The 22569-nt window shown below is 48.6% G+C and overlaps 1 protein-coding gene across 1 annotated transcript; it reads right to left on the reverse strand.

Moving 5' to 3' along the window:
- Positions 1 to 266: 266 nt before the first annotated feature.
- DACT1 (dishevelled binding antagonist of beta catenin 1) lies at positions 267 to 8593 on the reverse strand (the record flags this gene model as incomplete). The annotated part of the gene is made up of 4 exons (XM_079536666.1): positions 267 to 2116; positions 4375 to 4530; positions 6105 to 6237; positions 8267 to 8593. 4 exons carry the CDS (start codon positions 8591 to 8593, stop codon positions 267 to 269), a joined length of 2466 nt encoding a protein of 821 aa, XP_079392792.1.
- Positions 8594 to 22569: the final 13976 nt, after the last annotated feature.

Raw genomic sequence — 22569 nt, forward strand, 5'->3', positions numbered from 1 at the left:
CCTTTTTTTCCAAGCCTTCTGATACTATGCACTGGAGGCTGTTCACCACTGAAATGGCAGTGTTATGGTTTTTTAGACAAGTGTAATGGTCTTTTATTTCCATTTGAAAGGCACTAGTATCCACCCAGTTCAGAAGACAAGCGACATAATTTATCTTAAGTTTTAAATATTTGTATTAAAAAAAAAAAAAAAATCTGTGGTAATATGTACACAAAAGCACCTTGCTTCCAAAAGCAGAAACAGATACATTCCACCAAGTCACTTCACTAGACGGTCGTCATGAGCTTCAGGGAGCCTGACCGAAAGCGCAGGATTTTCTTCTTGAGGTTATGGGAGGCTTTGATTTTGACAAAGGCCTTTGCCGCATTTTCGTGCAGCTCCGGAGCGGTGACGGTCTGGATGGGGAGCGTCTGGACAAACTGGGACCAGATGAGACCCCCGCTCTCATCAGAGTCGCTGGTGGTGGTGCTCTCCCCGACGAACTCCACCTCGCTCAGGCTGGACTCGCTGTCTCCGAAGCAGTTCGTTGTGTAGTTGCTCTGCTCATCCTCACTCGTGTCCACCACTGTGGAGTGGAACAGAGACTCGCACTCTGCCGAGTACTCCGAGTCACTGGCCACGTAGGCGTAAGGGCTGACATACGGCAGAGGAACTTGAGCGTAGACTCCTACGCCGTCCCGTCGGTTCCTCCTTGCCCTCCGCAGCGCCTCCTCGTAGGAGATCTCCGCTGAAGACTTCCACCGGCGGTAGTCGGCCCGCTTGTGTTTTGGTTTGGCCACCACCACCTCCCGGCCGTGTCCGTGAGACCTGACCACAGATTTATGCAGACTGGCTGGCCGCCCTTGGAGGCCTGACTCTGGCTGCAGACCGCCGCCGCGCTTCCCCCTTGAGGAGGGCTTTTTCAGTTTCTTATTTGTATCCAACTCATCGGGAAAGCGGCACTTCTTGCCGGTTGGCTTGCCTTTCTCCCGCAAGGCCTGAGCACCGTTCTCAAGCCCGTTGGCGAGGTGTGGCCTGTGCTTCAGCGCAGAGCTTTTCAAAATCTTGACGTTCCTGGTGCCTTTGTGGAGCTTAACGCTTTGCTGCTGGGCTGGGATGTACTGGGCGTTCACCAGCAATCCGTCATCGAGGCTCTGAGAGGAAGAGCCCTCGCTTTTGAAGTCCAGCGCGGGCCTCTCCTCCACAGGAGGCGACGACGAGTGAGCCGCCTGCGAGCCGCCCTTCAGCAGGACCTTTTTGGGCGGCTGGCTGACCCTGGTCTCTGGCTGCAGCACCACCGGCTTCCCTGGGCTCTCTTTGGGAGATGCAGCGAAGTGCTGGCTGCCTTCCTTGGGGACATCCCCCGTGGCAGCCACCGCGTGCCGGCTGAGCTCTGCAGGCACCGCCTTGGCACCCCGTGGCTGCTGCTTGCTCTGGAGTTCGCTGGGTGGAAAAGCCGCTGGCAAAAGCACCTTTCTGCTCTCCACCTGCTCGCCACCTGCTTCCCTCGGCCTCTGCTTGAGCGGGGAGGGAGCCGTGTTCTCTGAAGCAGTTGCCCCACTGGATGGCAAGCTCACTTGCTTCGTGCTCTTCAGGTTCACCACGTTGCTGTGTGAAACCGCCCCGGCAGCCTGCCTGACACACATGCTGCCGTGTCGCAAGATCCCTTTGGTGGGATCGGCGTTGAGACTTGTCCTTGGTTTGTTAGTCCTTACAGAGTGAGTCTTTCTCTGAACCAGGCTTAAGATGTAGCCATCTATCCTCTTACTGGCAGACGGGCACGAGGCAGGCCAGGAGCCCGGCGGGAGAAAGGCATCGGTTGCTTTTCCTGAGTCTGTTTCAGATCCGGCGCAAACATCGGTAATGTCACAGCCAAGCCTCTCCTCTTCTCGCTGGGGGTTCTCAGTCACAGGGAGAAGGAACATAGGACTCTGCACAGCTACCGCATGGAGTGGGCTGGGGTACCGGTAGACGTCACTCCCGTTTTTAGACACCAGATCGCACTGGTACTTTGGGTGGACATCTGCAACGACATCGAGGGAATTTGAGTGCGGTGTGGACAAAGAGCGACACACAGAGCCCGCGGTCTGGTCCTCATGTTGGCTTTCTTTATTATAATCCATCCAGCCTATGAGATCTGAAAGGCATTTAGAAGAGTTTAGAGCTTGCCAGTGACAGTTCTGCTGCTTTTCACATGCTGTCAGGAGCACCGGACTCATCTACACAAACGCTTTCACTACAGCACTGCTGTTCAAATAGGAGAAACTTCACACTCAGGGATGCTGTTCAACAGCTGTAAAAGGGTCTGAGGGTTTCTTCCTAACTGCATCTATGGAGGGTTTGTGCCAACACAACTTCTTCACTGAAAAAATAAAACCCAGAGCCCTCTTGGGTCCAGGCTGCTGAGAGCTTCTTGTTCTACATCCAAGCCACTTAAACACCACGTTTCTGTGCTACACAGTCACTTGTATAACTCACTGTGGGCCTCAGCATGCATGAGTTTTATATTTTACTCTGTTAAATGCAAAAGGAAACATGAAAACATGGACAAGAGACCAATAAATTGCTTCTAGCTTATTGACAAGCTTCACTTCCATATTTTTCCAAGTATATCTTGGACTATATATAAAAGAAAATCCAGATTATTAACATGAGCATCCTACCTGTTTTATGACTGTAATAATGTCAGTTCACTTTGAACAATAAAGAATTAAAGAATGGGAAATAGGCTAATATTTCCACGTAAGAACAAGAGCGCAGGTCAATACAGCCAGTACCCAGGCCTTGGCTCTGCAAAGAGAGTTCTTTAAGAGAAATCCAGTGCCTTTCAAGATGCATGAGTCAGATTTAATAACTAAGGCACTTATGTCGGATATAAGCAACCTTAGCAGCAAGGCTTCAATCCAAGCACCTAAGATCATGATTTTATTAAGATCTAGTTCGCTTGATCTTCTTGGTTAGAGGGACAACCTAAACGATCCTGGCAGATCATTGTCAGTCCTGTTTTCTACCCTTGGGCTAGAAACTTCAGCCAGAGTGCTCAAATTTGAAAGCACAGTGCTTGCTCCTTATCTTAGGTTTATTTCAAAAGAGGTCTCACATACTTTGATGAAATTAGCTGATAACGATGATGCTCCTGTGTGGGCAGGAGAGAAAGGGAAGTCAAGAACAGGAACTTCCTCCAGATCACCTCCCAGTTTTCCCACATTTCCTAAATTCTATGTCAGAGTCAGGAAATGTTGCCAAAAAGACTTCTTTGAAACATGCCAGACTGAGAAATTTCATTCCTATAAATGAGACAGCATGATTAACGGGAGCTTTAGATTTTTGTGTTGCATACAGAAAAAAAAAAAAAAAAGGAAAGTAATCTGCTGAAAAGCCCTGTGCATGTTTTTATGTTTGGCTGATATACCTTTCAACAGGGAACATTAAATTACCTCAAGCTGCTCAAAGGATAACTTAGAGGAGTTCTCAGCATCTCAGAATCAATGTATCCCAGGCTGAATTTTCCCGTTTCTGAGTCAGAAGAGCTTGAAGTATTTTATCCTCGATTCATAAAATTTCACTATAAGTTAACCTTAAAGAGCAGAATGGAAATTGGAAATACTATGGTTAGGAGCATCCTCCACAACCCAGACTGGACTAAGGCTTCTGAATGAGCGTGGCTGTGATGTCAAGCAGTAATGCTCAATCATAGAAGTCCTACTGAAGTGTCCTTCCTGGACAACAGACAGAGGTGGCCTTCCTATTTTACTGTCATACATGTTAAAGATTGCAACTTCAGCCCAATGTCAAAGGAAATTCGACAGCTCTGTGCCAAAGAGACAAAGTACTTTTAGTCTGTTCGTGATGTCTATTCGTCTCTAATATATAAATGGAGAACAAAGCTCAGTATGCTCACCTGGGTGTTGAGGACCATCAGAACTGAACAAAAGACTGCTGCAAACAGAACGACTTGCAACCTGCAGCTAGCTCCCTACTCAGTCACTTGCAGCAATGACAATGGTACATCTATATCGCATGGCTGCAGAGGTACCTCTAATTATTGCTGTTTAGTAGAAATGCTTTTCTTAGAGAAATCACGAGAAATTAGCCGACTAATGTGTTTTTGTGCATATGTACCACTGCCCTCTGCTGGGTAGAGCAGCTGCCATATTTTCACACGTTATTTTCATGTGCTTAGAGGGGCAGATTCACAAGCAAAGATGGAGTAGTGGAGAAGAAATGGTCCTTCTTTGCAACACATGTACATGATAGGCACTGGAATCTTTTCAAAGCACAGCACGTCAAATGGAAAGAAGAAGGGTTAATCCAACCCAGATACTCCTGAGGCAGTATTTCCAAAGCCAAAGCCACCTCCTGGAGTATGATGCATTCGACCTGCTTTTACTATACCTGCAGATTTAGGGCGTCCATCTGAGATATTCAGTGTTGCCTCCAAAGGGCTGCAAAAGCAAGTGCTAGAATGGCAACTGGATAAACACTCACTGAAGACAGAGTTAGACGAATTGGAGAGCGATCCAGAAGCTCCATCACTCAGCTCATAAAACCCTACAAAAATAAGAGTTTGCATTTATATTAGTTATGTCTACATAAAGTTACCATTTGTGCCCCTAAAAAAGCAGTGCAGCTCATGTTTATGTTGGCTTACTCTTGCAATTAGTATGGGAATTTCATTCAGTCGTCCAAAAAACAGCGCACAATTTAGTAATATCCTTACAAAGAATCCCGTTTAACAGTAAAGCACTTAAAAGAACACAACTTTGCTCAACATATGAAATCTTAAACTATTTTTTTAAGCTTTTATAGGGGTTGAGGTTTTAACTTTAACAGGAGATTACGGATTTTAGCAAGAAGGCTCAAGGCTGTGTTGGCCAGTCCACTCATGTAACAGTGCATTCTACCTTCCACCACAAACTCCCCAGCTATCACTTGACTGCAGATCTTTGCCAAGAGTTGGGGCCAATGCTATCCATTATTTTCATCAAAGTTCTGGACAAACATGTAGTATTTAGGATGACAAGAAAGGAGTGCAGGCAGAAAAACTTCCAGGTAAACGGGGTCTACTTTAGAAAAATGCAACACACTATAAACAAGACTTAAATTGTACATTTAGGAAAAAGGAATTCTGGGCATGTCTACAGAATGAGGATGCATTCTGGAAAATGATACTCCTGGAAAGGACTTAGTCAGCATGGAAAAGTAGCTCAATCAAGCTTAATGGTATGGCCAAAAAAAAGGCTAAAGAGATTGTTGGATGTACAAAGAGACTAATGAATAGCAGGTGGGAAATGACTTCACCAGCCTACATGGCAGTGGTAAGAAAGACATTAGAACAGTGTGCCTAGTCCTCAAATCTAGCAAGCTTAAAACAAAGCTAAAAAACTGGAATGGAGCCATAAAACTATTTAAGAGCTTGGAAAAATGCCTTGAAACCAATGACTTAATGAACTGACCTGTTTAGCTCATCAAAAAAGCCTGGGAATTAAAATACATAGCACCTCCAAGAGGAGAAAAGGCTTGGCAGTAGAAAGACCTTAGTCTACAGGGAAAAAGCATTTGAAAAATCAGTATGGGAACGAGTCAAGTTCAAATTAGAACTAAGCAATGGTTTTAACAGTGCAAGTGATTGCTTGGTAGGTCCTCCATTCCTCAATGCTGTCAGAACAAGCCTAGATCCTCTGTGGAAGGCTCCCCACAGTTGAATACCATTTACTGGCTCCAATGCAGTCAGAACAGAATGAAATTCAATACAAAAGGGATTAAATTATTAGACTCAGCACTCCACCTGGTTATAAGATCAACTCTGACATCTTTCCTCTGCCATTGGTGCTTCCTTTTGCCACTTTCCCTGCAACCTCCTTCCTAATATACAGGAGGAATGGAAGTTTTGTGGGTGGCCTTGAGAAAAAAATTGACCCAAACACCGAAAATCTTAATTCAGCCTGAAACATTTCTCTGCCGAAAAACAGCAGCCTTTCCAGCAGCAGGTGAACTTTCCCAGTTGGCACTAATTATCAGAGCGTGAACGTGTCATAGACATTCGTGGTGGCAACACTAAGAACTGCAGGCAGCTTAATTCCAGGTACCATGGGAGGCTCTGTCACGCTGACCATTGGCCTCACCTGAACTTGGACGACTGTCTGTCTCAAGGTGTTCATCTGTCGTTTTTTCCACGTCCAGACGGAGGTCACTAATTTGCTTATCTAGCTCTTGCAACTGATTTAACAGGCCAGCATCTCTCCTCCTCAAGCAGTTCTGGAAAACAAGATGGCAAACATCAGCTACTTCAGTGGGGCAAGAATGAAGGGGTTCCAAGGACAATCAGCCTTCTTCATTCAAGGCCATGTGAATCCCTTTTTCTTTAAAAAATAATTATAAAAACAGGAGAAAGTCCTGACATTCTAGATAGGCCCTCTGGATAAATACTTAACTGAAGAATTATGCAGGCACTCCACTCCAGCCTCTTCCAGCCTGTTCTGCATAAGGAGCATGCCCCACAATACACTGTGCTGGCAAAGCACTCTGTTGCAAGAACACAGCTGTAACAACAAAGCTGTTCTCTATGGTATGGTATAACCAGACCTGTGCATACAAAATGGGTCCCTTCAGTGAAAATACAGCCTTGCCAATGTAACAGGGGATGTTCACCAGCACAGTGAACCAGTCAGAGCGCACATCTGTTCACACAATGGGATGGAACAGCTCTGCCAACAAGTGTCTATCGTGAGGGAACCGCCTCGTTCTGCTGCAGTGTAAGGCCATGTTCCACCATATAGGCAGCAGGATTCCCAGAGCTGGGACTGCAGCCCTTTTATTAGTTTAGCAGTGCCAACAGGAAGGGTCATTCTTCCTCTCCTCCCATTATAATTGTACAAAATTGCTGGGAGATGAACTTTAGGGCTATTTATGAAGGGAATTTGATGGCATAAAATAAGCAGTAAGAAATGATTTTGTGAGGCAGTCATTAACCCACGGTCAAGCAATCAGTTTCCCTGTGTGTATTACAGTGTTGCTTATCCATCACCTGTTCTGCTTCATACTCTTTAATTGCTCTGACTCTGGGGGAAGCAGGAGGGAGGTTTCTCTTTTTTTCCTAAGTGCATCATTTGATCTGAGCCCAGCGGTGCTCTGATACGCTCAGAGCAGAGTTTTGATGCTCTAAACCCATTAAATCAAGGACAACCTTTCCCCGGGGCTGGGCCAATCCTCAAGCAAAGGGAAAGCAAATGCTGCTAGTATTAACGAGGCCATTTGAAGCTGTGCTGGCATTGAACACCATCCTTGGAGAACCAAAGGGACGAGCCAACCTTTGCCCACCTTTCAGAGCAGAGGGTTTGGGTGGTGACTCTGCGCCACCTACTGCCACCAGCATCCCCAACCAGCAGTGTGGTTGGTCCCAGTCTGCAATGTCAAGTGCACGAATGGATCATTATCAAGGATCCCTTTTTTTGGGGGGGGGAGGAAGTGGGGGCAGTGAATCCCCGCTACTTCAATACGGCTCTTTGGCATCCCTTACTGTGCAAGCAGCAAGATCGTTTCACTGGCATTTTGTAGAGGGAAGCCATTCTTGAAATGGCACAGTGAATGAGCCAAAGCCAAAAGAAGAAAAAAAAAAAAAAAAAAAAAAAAATTAAAAAAAAAGAGGGAGGGGGGAAACAAGCAAATAAATCACGCAGTCCTGCCTCTCCCTCGGTGAAAGCAAATGCTGAGCCGTGCACAAAAGAAGGCCAGGCACAGCTGTACGCTATTTTCATTGAAAAATGATCTGCCGCTTCTTGCCGCCTTCCATCTCTTCCCACAGAAGCGACAAAGCGCCTTCCCAACAAAAGCATCCCTTCTTTTAAGGCGCCCGATCCGGGCCGTGCCAGAGCGCTCGTTACCTCCTCTCGGGGTTCCAACCCAGGAGCTCGCTTCTAACTTCCATTCAAGGCAACGGGAGCGCATCTCTTGCCTTGAATGGAAGTCGGGTCAGGCAGCCTCCAGCCCGGCTCAGGGAACCAAACCGAAGCGAGGAGGGAACCTCCGCCAGAGCCGGGGCCGCCGCCGTGCTCCGCTCGAACGCCGGCTCTCCCGTGCCGTGCCGTGCCGGCGTCCTCCGCCCGTTTGTCGCCGTGGCGCGTCCCCGAGGGATGCTGCGGGCAGCGGGCACGGCTGGGACGGGCAGGCGGCGGGATAACGGAGCCCGGCACGCACTCCCCGGGGAGCACCGCAGCATCCCCCGGACCGGCTCGGTGCCGCGGGACGCGGCGACGTTCCCCGCCCCAGCCCCCCGTGCCCGGCTCACCAGCTGCCGCCGCAGCAGGAGAATGTTCTCCTCCAGGAACTTCTCCTCCAGACTGCGCGGCGGCGGCCCCTCGCCCTGCTGCTCCCCGCGGCCGCCCTGCGCTCCCGGGGCTCTCCGCAGCAGGAGGCTCTTCACCAGCAGCTCCTGCCGCTGCCTCAGGTACTCCAGCTCGCCCAGCCCGGCCAGCGTAGCCTCCAGCCGCTCGCGGGTTCGCTGCCTCTCCGCCTCCGCCTCGCCCTTCTCCCTCCAGCGAGCATCGGGTCCCCCCGCCGCCTGCCCCAACCCCGGTCCCGCCGCGGCGGCGGCCGCTGCCGGGCTCGGCTTCATCGCGGCTCCGCCGCTCCGCTCCGCCGCCGCTACGGCTCGCGAATGGGCCGCGGGGCGCCCGGCTCCCTCCCCGGCTGCCACCGCCCCGCGCCCGCCCACCGCCGCTCCGCCCTCCTCGGGCTCCCCGGGCTCCACGCCCGCTTCCTCGTCCTCCTCCACCTCCTGCGACCGCAGCGCTCCGCCTCCCCGCCCGAGCCCCCGCCGGGGTCCGTCTTGCCCGCTGTGAGCCGCTGGAAGGAGACGGAGCCCATCTGCTCCTCCGAAAGGTCCTCGCTGTGTTCCCAAAATCTCCAGTTCTGGATCACGCCCCAGCAGCAGCCCGACGGGTTTGAAACAGTTATCTTCAGTGGGGGCTGTTGCGATGGGACAAGGGGAAAAGGTTCCAAACCAAAAGAGGAGATTTAGATTGGATGTAAGTTTTTCACAAGAAAAGTAGTGAGGCACCGGCACAGGTTGCCCAGAGAGGTGGTGGTGCCCCATACCTGCAGACACTCAAGGTCAGGCTGGATGGGCTCTGAATACCTGATGGAGCTGTGGGTGTCCCTGTTCATTGCAAGGGAGTGGGACCAGACGTCCTATAAGGGTCCTTTGCAACTCAAACTATTCTATGATGCCGATATCCCACCTGAATGAGTGACAGGATGAGGAGAAGGTACTGAAGCTGAAAAACAAAGGGCAGAATGGTATCTTGTCGGTGCTGGCTGCAGCATGGGCACAGGGATCAAAGCAGCGGAGAGGTGTTTGCTGCACAGCCCAAAAAGCCATAACGAAGTGAACTTCAGAGGGCACATTAACTAATTGCAGGCTGGGATGTGCAATTAGATTTGCAATGGGCAGGCGGTGGAAAGAGGGAGGGGGAAAAATGCAGACAGTGAAGATAAAAAAAGGAAAATGTTACACTGCAAATAGCACAAAAACTGAATTCCAGGCTTGTTCTGAGGGGTAGAGAATGGAAGGGGAGAGAAGGAAGCATTCAGGGAGCCCTTCACAATGTGGGGTTTGTTTGGAAGCACGCTCGTCTGCCATAGGGCAGCTCAGCCATTATGGGCATAGCGAAATGCTCACCCTGTGCTGCTCAGGCTGTGGCTGTGGTGTGCTGGCTCTGAGAGCTCTCAGATGAGGTTATCCTCCTGCTGCCACGCTGTCTGCAGCACACAGGTACATTGTGAGGTGCGAGGCACCTGCTTCATCCACTGTAGGTGGTTGTCCTTGTCACAAAGAGCCTGCAGTAAATCCAGATCGTTATTTCACAGTCATTTCAAACCAATGCAAACTGCTTTCTAAAAAGGCCATCCACAGCCAGCCCTTGGTCCCTCACAAACGTTTGAGGCCACGCACATCAGAGCGGAGGATGGTTGAGGCTAAAAACAACTCCAGCACACAACCAGCCCAAAGAAACACCTCTGAGATACACCTGGCATGGACAGCAGCTGCTCAGCACAGCGATGTGGATGGGTAGATCCTGTTCTGCTGCTGATGTAGGTGGAGCTGCATGTGGCAGCAGAAACAGGGGAGCAGTATCGCTCCGGATTCAAGAGACCATGAAATTGCAGCCTTGGAGAGAACCCACTGAAAGGACAAGGGGATACCCCAAGGGCAAAAGGTTGACTGAGGTTGCTGAATAAAACTGGAAACAAAAACACCTCCGCTCCTCTATTTATGCTACTTCTCCCTGCCCACAAACAGCAGCCTCAGCGCCAGCGCCACAACATATAGGGCACCACTTCTGACCCAAAAGCCTGCTCCATGGCTTTATCTCCTGTGTGGCGCTTGGCACAAAGCACCCTCTGAACATGTTTATGCTGAAAGCTGTGTTGCAATGCCAGTTACCTCCCCAGGCCAGTTCCAGCAGCTCTCCAGATAGGGAACCACAGAGTGTCCACATTTTCCTTCATGCTCTTCAGCCAGATTTTGCAGGTAGCTCTGTGCTTCGTATACATTTGTGCATAAGGCTTCATGCAATATTTATGCAGAGCTATTTCAGCTCTTTCTGTACTACTGTGCACTGTGCAAGGTAGACATAACTTCAAATATAAAATGCAACACTAGCTAGCTGCTGCCTTAATGCTCACATTTATTTATTTTGCCACTTACTGCAGATTTCTGTCCGATTCCTCCTTCCCAAGCCACTCTGAAGAGGACAGGATGCTGCCAGTCTCCTGTTCTCCCTGCTTACATCTCTGTGTTCATCCTTCGCAGCGCATCAGTTGCAGGAAGAAAAAGCAACACGAGGACTGCCAAACCTGTCAGCTGCACGCATCACATGGAGAGCAGAATGCAGCGTGGCTCTACTAAACCAAACTCACCGCTTGGGTGGGAGCACCATAGAGGAAGGGAAGGGCAGTCTGTAGCAGAGATGCTCAGGTTTCAACACATGGACAGAGAAATAATAAGGTGCCAGAGAAGTAGTAGGACTTAAAAGGCTGGACAGCAGTACAAGAGGTGTATGATGAGCAGCCAGCAAGAAATGTCAAAATGATGAGAACACTAGAAAGAAAAGATGTGATCTAAGATACTGGGAGTGATGGAAGAGTTACAGAAGACTGTGCAAGAATAAGGGTGAAGCTCAGCAGAGTGTGGGTCACGGAGGAGAGCAGAGGGAGAACCCAGGAAGACAGAATTTGAAGGCAGCAGGAAGACCAAAGAGAACGAGCATGAAATACAGTCCCTCTAATTTGGTTAGGGAAATACTGTGCAGAAAGCAGCTTTAAGATGAGAAGTAACGGCCTCAACTTGCTCCAGGGGAGGTTCAGGTTGGATTTTAGGAAACATTTCTTCTCAAAAGAGTGGTGATGCAGTGGCACGGCTGCCCAGGGAGCGGTGGGGTCACCACCCTGGAGGTGCTGCAGAACCATGGAGATGTGGCACTGAGAGACGTGGGCAGCAGGCATGGGATGGGGGGGAGGGGTGGGCTGAAGTTGGGCATGGGGATCTTGGAGGTCTTTTCCAACCTTAATGATTGCATGTTCCTGTGATTCTAAATAAAGAGTCTGTAAGCAGCAGGACAGGTAGTGGAATATAGATGAAAAATGGAACCAGAGGAGGGAAGTGAGAGGAGAGGCTGGACAAAAGGTTGCGTTTGCTAGGTATCATCCTCATGTAAAGCATTTGCTGTAGTCAAAGTAGGAACAAGGGGACTGGGAAGATTGGCTCCTCCCCTGCCAGTTACATTGCAGTCATTTGTTCCAGAGAAAAGACAGCGTGAAGCAAGAGGGAGGTTCCAAGTCCTCAGATGAGCTCCAACTGGCTGACCTTTGGAGGCCTCTATCTCAGCAAACGAAACATCCCAAAACTCTTGGTAAGGGCTAAACAATAAAGCTCTTATGAAAAAAAGTCTCCAAATCAGGAAGCATTTCCTCTCCTGGCCTACCAAACGCCTGAAGGACTTACTCTTACACTTCACTGTCCAGTGGCTGTGCATTCACTGGGTTAATCAACTGAAAATCCCCAAAGAAAAAACAAAGAAACATAGAACGGTTTGGGTTGGAAGGGATCATCTAGTTCCAACTCCCTCCCACAGGTCGGGTTGTGCCTCACCAGCTCAGGCTGCCCATGGCCCCATCCATGGCCTTGGGCACCTGCAGGGATGGGGCACCCACAGCTCTGGGCAGCTGTGCCAGGGCCTCCCAGTCTGTCTGTCTTAAACTTGCACGTGGAAGCTGCACGGATGGAGTCAGTGAGTTATTTGCAAAGAAGGAGGGAATGTGAAGGAAGAGCTCTGTTGCTAGGATGTGTTGAGAGGTGTAATTCTGCCTGGTGCAGAGGCGGTTATGAAAATGCTTGTCTTCTTTGATTATCCTGGCTCACCTCTTAACGATTATATTGCCAGGTGGGAGCAATGCTGCAAATAAAGAAACAGCTCTGCCCCACAGAGCTTATGAGATGAGAAACAGCAGATGGCTGCCACTGGTCATATAACAATGGTCCCAAGAAAGCAGTAGTTGCATGATGGGCATGAGACTAACACACTTAGATTCAGCTCCAGGGTTTTGCTAGAGCTGCCATCTCCATGCATTTTGCCAACAGAGAAACTGAGGCACCAAAGAGGCAAGAGTTCCAGCTGCCCGTCTCACTGCTGATTGCCTGAGATAGCAAGCAAAGCCCACATCCTGATGCACGCAGTTGTCTTTTCATGCTCCAGCCCTCCTGACCATTCAGTTCCTTTTAGATGAAATGAGAGCAGATACCACCTGTTGTTTTTCCTAGCTTAATTTCTGACTGGCCACACTGAAATGAGTGCAGGAAATTGCAGAAATTAAGAGGAACATTACAATTCCCTGTTTGTAAAATGAAGGCAATTGCTTTCCTTGCTGTAATGCAGCACGTCTGGGGCAGGGTGATACATTATCCAGAAACAACCACTTGGGGACTGTGCTTAAGACCCACAGCTGCCACGAGACCTCTAAATACTTTATTTTAATCTATTCTAATGTTAATTTTCTAATCATTTCTTAATTGCCTTGGATTATATATTAGGACATAAATCTTATCAGCCAATCAGACTGACATCAGCTTGTGTTACATATTGCCATGGTTACATTATTATTACAAGTGAACCTTGCGCTCATTCCTAACCACAAACAATTCTAGCAAATAACCTAAACTGAAGCAAAATGTCCTGGCAGTATTTCCTGGTTTTTTGTTTTGTTTTGTCAAACAAAACCAGTTTGGGTGGGTGATGGGTAACTACAGCATGCCTGTGATGCATTCATCCTGCTCTTTTCAGGCTTCTTCATCCCGTGTTCATTTCCTTGCATTTGTACAGCACTGACACGTTGTCACGCTGTCAACAAGATGCACAGGCCAAATTTATCAAGCATGAATTAGGAACTTTAACACAAAAGTTATAATATTCAGATGATAGAACTATTCCAGCCTGTCAAAACGTGACCGTCTTTGTATTGTTATGGCAAAATCGGAGACTTCAGGAACCATCAACACCCCGAGCATGTCCCTCAAGGGTCCAGTTCCTCCTTGCTCTAACCTGGTCTGACTTTGGGATCCCATGAGAAGACACCACCTTACTTTCTCTCACACCAGTGCCACCTCCCATCCATCAGGTGAGGGGGGTGCAGGCACTTCCCATGGAGTCACCACAATGATTTGACACCCTGATGGAAAGTGAGAGAGGAGAACAAGTGCTAGAAACAAGGGGACAATAATTGCATCCCACCCACTGCAGTGAGTTGGGCATCCCTACACTTGGAATCATACAATCATTAAGGTTAGAAAGATATAGAGATCTTTCCCTAGATCATCTAGTCCAGCCATCAGCCCATGCCTGTGCCCTCTCTAGACCATGTCCCTCAGGGCCACATCTACCATTTTCTTCAACACCTCCACAGACAGTTGACCCCATCACTCCTTGGGCAGCTGTGCCACTGCATCACCACTTTGTGAAGAACTGTTTCCTAATATCCAACCTGAACCTCCCCTGGTGCAACTTAAAGCTGTTACCTCTTGTCCTATCGCTAGTTACCTGCTGCATCCCACCAGCTGTGCAGCGACTGTGGCTGGAAAACAGATCATTACTCTGGTATGGGTTAAAAAAATAGCCTCTTTTTTCCTCATTCTTTAAATCTCAGCTATTCCAGTGTGAACAGTTGCACTGCTGTGTCTGAGAAGGCAGAGCTCTGTGTGAGTGAAGAGAAAGGAGCAGGAAACCCTTCAGCAAAAATCTCCATGCAGAGGGAATGTGGAAGGAAGGACAGACCGTTTGCTAAGCAAGAAGTCCCCCAGGAGGCCATGAAGAGGATGCAGAAGACAGCTGCTTGTGGGGAAGCGACATTAGAGCTTCTCCAGACACTCCTGTCAGACTGAGAGCCTCACAAAGACATTTGTTTCCTTTTCACAGGCAGCAGCCCATCTGGTTAGCCAGGAAGAGGGCTCACTTTGAACCACCCATGGCTGCCTCAAGTGCCTTGGTGCTAACCCGAGACATTAAAGGATATGCTTGTGCTTAGCAAAGGAGCCCAAGCAGTGCAGATCCTGGTGAGCCCTGAGCCCAGCAAGGTGTCACGTGCTGCTCCAGGAATGCCTCTGGTCCTTAGGTTAGGGAAGATGTACAAGAAAATTGGATGGGAAGGGTGGAAAGAGAGGCAACAGCAGCTCAATTCTTACCTTTTTATTCTTCCTTCCTTTTCTTTTTTCTTTTTAAGGATGAGAGACTGGTAAGGACAGCATGGTGAGGAGAAAAGTGGAGTTAAACCAGGATCATACACAATGTTCACAGCTGACAAGAAGCAGAGCTTGAAGCCACCCCCTTGCTGTTCAGTATAAAGAAACCTCAGCAGCATTTTCGCAAGGCACCTCGTACATCACATCCCAGCACTAAGCAGAGGGGCTGCCTTCTCTCCCCAGGCTTACAAACAGACATAGTCAGAGCTCAGCCACTCCACTGAAATGTTCTTTCTCACTTTTTTCCCTTTCTCTCTCATCACCAAACAGATGATATCTGTTCAGTTCTGCTACGGTTACTTTCGACTCATCCTTCACAGCATCTTTTCTGATCTTTTTTTTGGTCTTTGATTCCCCTTCCTCTCCTGGCTTGGGTTTCATATATACATTTGAAAATGCCTACCCTTTGGTGACACAGGCATCTGCTAGTTCACTGTCTTCTTTCCATGCTGTCAGTGTTCATCTCAGCACATCTGGCTGGCAACAGCCCTCACCAGCATGACCTTTGTGCAGGGATATGTGTTAAACTGTGAATAATCAGCCACCAGGAATGGAAGAAGAGAATGATGGGTTAAATTACAGTTTGGGGTTTAGAGAGCCTGGGAAAACTTCTCAACAGAAGGAACTGGAACAACCTGAGGAGGAGAAATTTTCTCCATCACAGAGCGTTTTGGACAGAAGTTTAAACAAAGATTTGTCAGGGTTGATAAAGACTCCTCAAGGGCCAACAGCACAGCAAGCAGGAACTCACATTCTTTATGTACCACATTAACGTAGGCTGCGGTGGCAGCCAGGTAGAGCAAGTCCATTCAAAAGCCAGACCCAGCCCTGCTACTCTCTGCCTTCTCCTCTCCCTGTTTTAAGCCCTCAATCTGCCCTGGAGAACCACACATCCTTACTTACAAGGAATGGGAGTTCTACCATAAGTGAGCTTGGCCTCACAGACACCTTGCCATCACCAGTAGCCCTAACCTAGCCTTCAGGAACCTACACATGGTGGCCAAGCAAAGGACTGCCAGCACTGCTGAGCACTCCCTGACTCCTTTACATTGCTACGCACCTTCGCTCACTCAGCAAAACCCATCTGCCTTCCCCTCTCAGCCCACATCAGGACAGAAGCAGTCTCTATAGGCTCACCTAGCCAGCTGATGCACGAAGTGGTGAAGTAATAGCAATAGTGAAAGCAGCATGGCCCAAATGTTTTGACACAAACAAGCTGCTGCAGTTCATACTTTCCCTGCCTTTAAAGGAGCCTCAGCTGATGCCCACTTGAACAAAAGCCCCTTCACATCCAATCCCCTTTCAGCACACAATGGCTCTTGAGTATGAATAAGAGGCAGCCCACTTCATGGGCTGGCCTCCACTTTTAATCTCCTTTTTGGATATGGGTAAGCTGAGGTGGGCTGAATAAGTCAACTAAGGTCAACAGACTTCAGTGTCAGAGGAGCTCAGGTGTAGCATCCCCATATGATTCTACGATTCATAGAATCACTAAGGTTGAAAAAGACCACTAGAATCATCTACTCCATCAGCCCATCACACCACACCCACTAAAGCATGCCATAGGTATGGGGTATGGGTAGCATCTCTGCTAGACAGTCTCCAGTACATCGCTTCATTCCTCCTTCTCTCCTTTCCCTTCTTTGCACCCAGGAACTTTGCATTGAAGAACTTTGCCTGAGATTCTCAGCTTCATCTCCACACACTGTCTCCCTGCTGGTTTCCCATGCTTTGTGAGTTAACAGGAGCAGGTCTAATTTAGTGTACAACAACAACAAGTCAAGAAAGCACTAAAAAACAAAAAACAAAAAACCAACAGCAAACAAACACAAAGAAGAAGAAGAAATCATAAATCTCTTTCCCCAGATCATTCTGCTTTCCTGGGGAGAACAACCACAGCCCTCTTGCTGCTGTGCACTCTCATGCTGGGAGGAAGGGAGGCGTCACTGGCTTTACATCAGTGAGTCCCATAAAACTTGCAAGGTCAGGTGTGCAGTCAGAGAGCTGCCACACGTGCAGGGCGTGAGCTGAATCGGAACAGACAGCGCTTGGGAGGGAGCTGCTGTCAGCCTCCCATCCTTGTGGTGAACCTGAACTGCCGCACTCAAAAGGCAGCTCTGAATCAGGTGCGAGCTGACCTGCTGCACAGGCTGAATCTCTGCTGTTTCCACTGTTCTGTCTTTTTCTTTCTGAGTATTAATCCCATTCTCAGTGTTGGCTAAAGAGGAAATATCCTTTTTAATCTTCTCTAATGAAGAATTTGCTCTGGAAGAGCACATTTCTGTTGGTGCAGGTATCTGCAAACATGCAAGGGGAATGACATTTCAATTTCCTGAAGTTACTGGCCCAAAACTTCAACCTGAATCCTGCAGCTGAACTGTTGACTCAGGGCATGCTGCTTCTGTGCATTATCATCTGCTGTATGAGCATCAGATGTGCAGATGGGAACAATTCTCAGGAAAAGAGCTGGCAATAGCAAGGCAGCACGGGGAAATTATTTCATTCCAAGCATTGCAAATCAAAGCCCTTCTTTCAAATGGCAGCAGCGGTGCTGGGACAGCCCTGCCAACCCCTCCACCATGACAGCCCTGTCCTGGCCAGCAGCAGCCCACCTGTCCTCTGTGCTTTAAGAGCACCAAGCATAGGGAGCACAGGGTCTGATGTGTCCACAGAACACCGCTCCCATCCTTCATTCTAACTTCAGCTTCAGTTTAAAAGGAACTCTCATTTCTGGGAACTGTTTTGGTGCCTCTGCTATAGGCACCATTCCTGCTTTTCCGATGATTACCTCCAAGTGGCTCTCAGATTCCAACTGCTAGTCTCATGCATAATGTATTTCATTTCAAGCCTTTCATCTGTGCATAAGTTTTCCATCCATTTCCACTCTGTTCTCAGCCACTCACCTACCAGTAAAGCACCAAAAGTTGCTTTTTCCCCACTTCCTCCTGCACTCGTTGCTTTCAGGCACTGCTCACTGCTTCCACTTCATGGGCCACTAAAAAAGAGCTCAGATTCACCCTCCTGTTGCAGAGTTCTGCATCTCCTTTCCAGCAGCATCTGTTTCAGCTGAAAAGTTCACTGCCTCCAGCTGCTCTGCATTCCCTACACTTGGTGAAGGGCCAGCCAGGTGTGTTTGGGTGGTCACTCCCAACTCCATCACCCAGCTTAGCTCACCCTCACCCACTCCTCTTGAGTAAATTGGATGCAGGGGCCATCCCACAGGGTTCTCAGAGGCAGAAGGTGCCCTTCAGAAAAGGATCTTCTTCAGCTGGGCTAGCAAAGCAGCATCACACACCGGCATCCTGCTTTTTCCACGCTGCCCTGAGGTCACCGACACAAACTGCAGGCAGCTCAACTTCTCTAGAGCTGAGTATCTGTAACACCCTGGGCTCTCTCGCATAATCACCTGGTGGCCAGGTACAAGTCGTTTGGATGGCTCGGAATAGCAATGGGAGTAGATCTAGAGGCACAAGCCTTCAAAGCAGGAATGTGGAGCTCAGCAGACAAACATCCCTCAGTATCTGGATGCCACTTCTTTTCCAAACCCTTTCAGATGCAGCCTAAGGGGTTCCTATTGACTTTAAAAGCCAGGGGCCCCGATTCAACAAAAACAGCTAAGCACTTAATAACATTAAGCACATGCTCAAGTCTCTTCCTATTCAACAAAGCACTTAAGCACATACTTCACCCTTCTTAGATGGCCCAGAACCAAAACACTGAGTTCCCAGAATTTCTTCAACCTTTTCTTTGAAATTTTGGAGGGAGGACAGGAATTCGAACCTTTTGCAGAGGGTCCCTATTTGCAAGTGAGTCAGACTCCAGCTCCAGACCTACACACCCAAACGCTGGCACGTTCATGCTTTGGATTGGGATCTGAATTTTTCAGCTCGCGCCTCACTGATGCTCGTGTTCATTAAAGAACTGCAGGCGGGAAGCTGTGCAGCTCTTAGGGTATGAGCTTTAAAGTAATGAGATCCGTGACACTTTCCCCTGCTCCACCTAACGGGGATGCAAACCCGAGCCTCGGTGTGCACTGTGCAGGTGCTCAGCGGAGGATTTGCGGAGCTCCCCCACTTTGGCTGCTCTTTCTTAACCCCACCACAGCACAGCTCTGCAGCCCAGCTCCCAGAATCATGCGAAATCCTCCGACTTTGGTTATTATTAAAATTCCATCCAGCATTTATGCAGCAATTGCAGAGGGAGAGTGCGGTGGGAACGAGGAGCGCTGCATGCCTGGGGGATGCAGCCAAGAGAAGCGCCCAGCCCAGCAGTCGGAGCCTCCCAGCTGTTGTTTCAAGCTTTCAGCAGACTGAAGCAAGCGTCATTACACTGCTTTAAGCACATTTCCTAATGTCACTGCTTCCTCAACACCTTCTTTTCCTTTTGTTTTTTGTTTTGCTTTTTTTTGTTTTGGTGCGTTGTTTGTTTATAAAAAAAAGCTTACATCCTCCAGAGTGAAACAGCGATGGGAAAAGGAGCAAACAAACGAAGAAACACAAATAAAACCATCTGGCCACGTGGCCAAATCTGAGCCTTGCCTCCCATTCCACCCAGTGCCAGTCACATCTCGGCGCTCGGCTCCTTGTTTTTGCTTTGGCAAAGGGCTGCTGGCAGGGCAGGATAAAGCTGCAGAGCGAAGGGCCAGATTCATGGCAGGGAGGCTGAAAACAAATAGAGTGCCAGTTGTCTGGGGGAGCAGGGGAAGCGGTACTCAGCCATCTGAGGCAGCAGGAGGGTGTGAGCCCTCCCAGAGACATCGCCCATTGCCTGGAGGAAGAAGGAAGCAAACGTGGTTAAAAAGAGCTCGACTAGCTGCATTGTGGACCTGCCCAGAAGAGCATCACCAGAGGATCTGGTTATTAAATGGTTGCCAGAAGAGGAGAAAGGAGCATCCAGCCAAGGGTATGGGCACATCTGGATGTAGGACACAGCCTTGTCTTTCCCAAGCAGCTCATCCAGGGGACTTCATTTCCTAAAAAGACCTAAAACATTATGCCCTCCTGCCTCCTTGTACATCTGCTGGTTTATTATCCACCCTGCAGCTACAGAGGCCATTGGAAACGTGCTGGGCACAGAGAGCACACGGTGCCTGGCTGATTGATGAAGGCAGCAAGCTCTTGATTTCCTTGGCCACCCTCCAAGGATTTACAGCCTGGTGCACTGGGGGCAAACAAAGACCTGCTGTTCGTCATCAGAGACCTCATGATTCCATCCATGGGGAGCAGGCTTGGAGCACAGATAACCTCTGAGAGGAGAAAGAGCCACATCTGAGTGTAACACAAAAGACAGGCCAAAAGAAGAGCACCCACAGAGTTCAGGGGAGTCTCAGATAGTGGAGCTGGGAGCTTGCATTGTTTGTAAGGGTGGAGAAGGGAGGTTAGCTGTGGGGCAGCAGGAGGAGGAAAGGAGGTTCCAGCTGTGCTTGTAAATTTGGCTTCTGGGCTGATTTTCCCTTGGGTACGCTACAGTTGAAAGATCTTTATGAACAGGACTCAAGTTCCAGCTTCAAGCTTAAGGAGCAGTCTTGAACTCCAGCTATGCGTGTGGACGTACAGCTCCAAGACACCTGTGAGCAATTTTCAGAGCACGAGGGCTAGCAAATATTGAAAGGCTTCGCTGGAGCTTTTTACCCCTACATCAGCACTGGGGCTCTGATCTCCTGGCAATAATAAAGAACACTGCCAACAACTCTTCCTAAAAGACTTTGCTACACAGTGGTGACCCATGTGGTGTTTACAGAATCACAGAATTATTCAGGTTGGAAAAAACCTCCAAGATCCCCACACCCAACTCAAGCCCACCCCCACCATGTCCACTGCCCACAACCCTCAGTGCCACATCTCCATGGTTCCTGAACATCTCCAGGGACGGCGACCCCACCACTCCATGGGCAGAGACGTAATGTATCCTAATATCCAACCTGAACCTCCTCTGGCACAACTTGAGGCCATTCCCTCTCGTCTCTGTTACCAAGGAGAAAAGGACAACCCCATCTCACCACAACCTCCTTTCAGGGAGCTGTAGAGAGCTTGTTATCCAGTCTCAACCAGTGTGAGACTTGCCTGTCGGTGAGAGAGGTGATTCCACTAATGGATCTGACCATGAATCCCACCCAGCTGTTTACTGTACCCTTTGTATCGGAGCCATCAATGAAGGGGAAGGACTGTAAACACTAATTACTATGCAGATTTCAAAGAGGAGCGCATCTGTGTGTTTGGGTTCTGCTGTGTTTGCTCACACTTTCGCGGGACAAAGCGGAGATTTGTCCTTAACCCTTCAGTTAGCAGGGGAAGTTGGAATTTGTTGTGATAGGAACTGCTATAGATGGTTTAACAGGAATACATTCCCTGGGACTGGAGATGCTGTATCTCAGTGTGTGGCTTCCTGGAGGAATACACCCGGAAAGCAGCAAATTCCCACTCTAATTAAAAGGAAATCTCTGAGACAAGCTTTTCCATGAAGGCAACAAGAAGGCAGGGCTGACACGTCTGATGCATATATTAACACTAAAGACATGGAAATTAATTGGATTTATTACCAGTCACAGCTGCAAAGATGGCTCATTTCTAAGTTTATTTTACAGAAAGTGGCGGGAGGAGTGGGATTTAATAGTCATCTCTGTTTAGCTAATGAACCAAAACTAATGGCCTCTTCTCATGTAGAGAGTCCCCGGTTCTGCAGAACACCTAAGTGTGTGTGCAGCTCTCACAGCAGTTTCCAAGGGATGCTTTGCATCTGCTGGAGTGTTTGGTGATGAATAGGATGCTCGCAGATGCTTGTGGTCTGGGAGGGAGAGGAAGCGTTTTTCTGAACGGGAGTCAAAATCAATGGGATAAATCCAGTGAAATTAATTGCCTTTCAAATATAAACTGAAATTAAGTCAATCCGGCTTGCCAGCAAAGAGAGCAGCCCCAGCAGGGTGTCTTGGTGTTGCAGGGGGCTGCTGGGGCACCCAATGGGCTTCCCTTTTGTTTTTTCTGTTCTTTCCTTTGTTCGTTCTCTGCTATTTTACCAAGCTGCACCAGCTTTCCAAAGGGTCAGACCCATTGAAAAAGAAAGCCACATCTACCTTGTGGTGGTTGTGGGCAGGCACGTCACTGAAACACACACCAATGCCCCTGAATCACAGCTTATCTTGTTTTCTAGGCCGCATCAATCCTAAGGATGATGAAAAAAAAAGCGCCTCAAACAGCTTTAAGATTCCGCTTCTCCTGTAAGTGAAGAAAAACAGAAGATCTTTGGTGGGAAAGCTGACTGTTGAAGTGGCAAGATGAGTGTCATTTGCAAAGCACTCCAAGAGAGGGTTTGGAGGATTTTGGATGCTTCCTTCCCAAATTGGAAACTGATTTGCTGAGGGAAAGACAGGCTGCCTCAGGCAGGGAGGTGTTAGACAAACAACAAAAGGGAAAGGTGCAAAGAGGGAACAAATGGAAACTCATTTAGCACATAATGAAGGTGCTGAGAAGAAAATTAATCAAAGCTCTGAAGGAAAGGGAGAGAAACTCTTTCATCTCCTCCTCCACCAAAGGTAGGTCCTGGCTGATAAAGAGAGGGAATGGCTTTTGTGCAGGGAGAAATTCAGCATAGCTGGAATGGTGGAAACCTGGTGGGAAGCTGATTGGAGTGTTACAAGCAGGGCTTCTGGGAAGGCTGAAGTGGGAAAAAAGAAGAGGTCAGAAATAGGATTGTGAGCATCCAGGTCATTAGACTTGGTAGTAAATTAATCTGAAAATTGATGGCTCCATCATCTGCAAGAGAAAGCACAAAACAGACCAATCGGTGTCGGGAGCAGAGCACAA

This window comes from Tetrao urogallus (assembly GCF_951394365.1).
Source record: "Tetrao urogallus genome assembly, chromosome: 6".
Lineage (NCBI taxonomy): Eukaryota > Metazoa > Chordata > Aves > Galliformes > Phasianidae > Tetrao > Tetrao urogallus.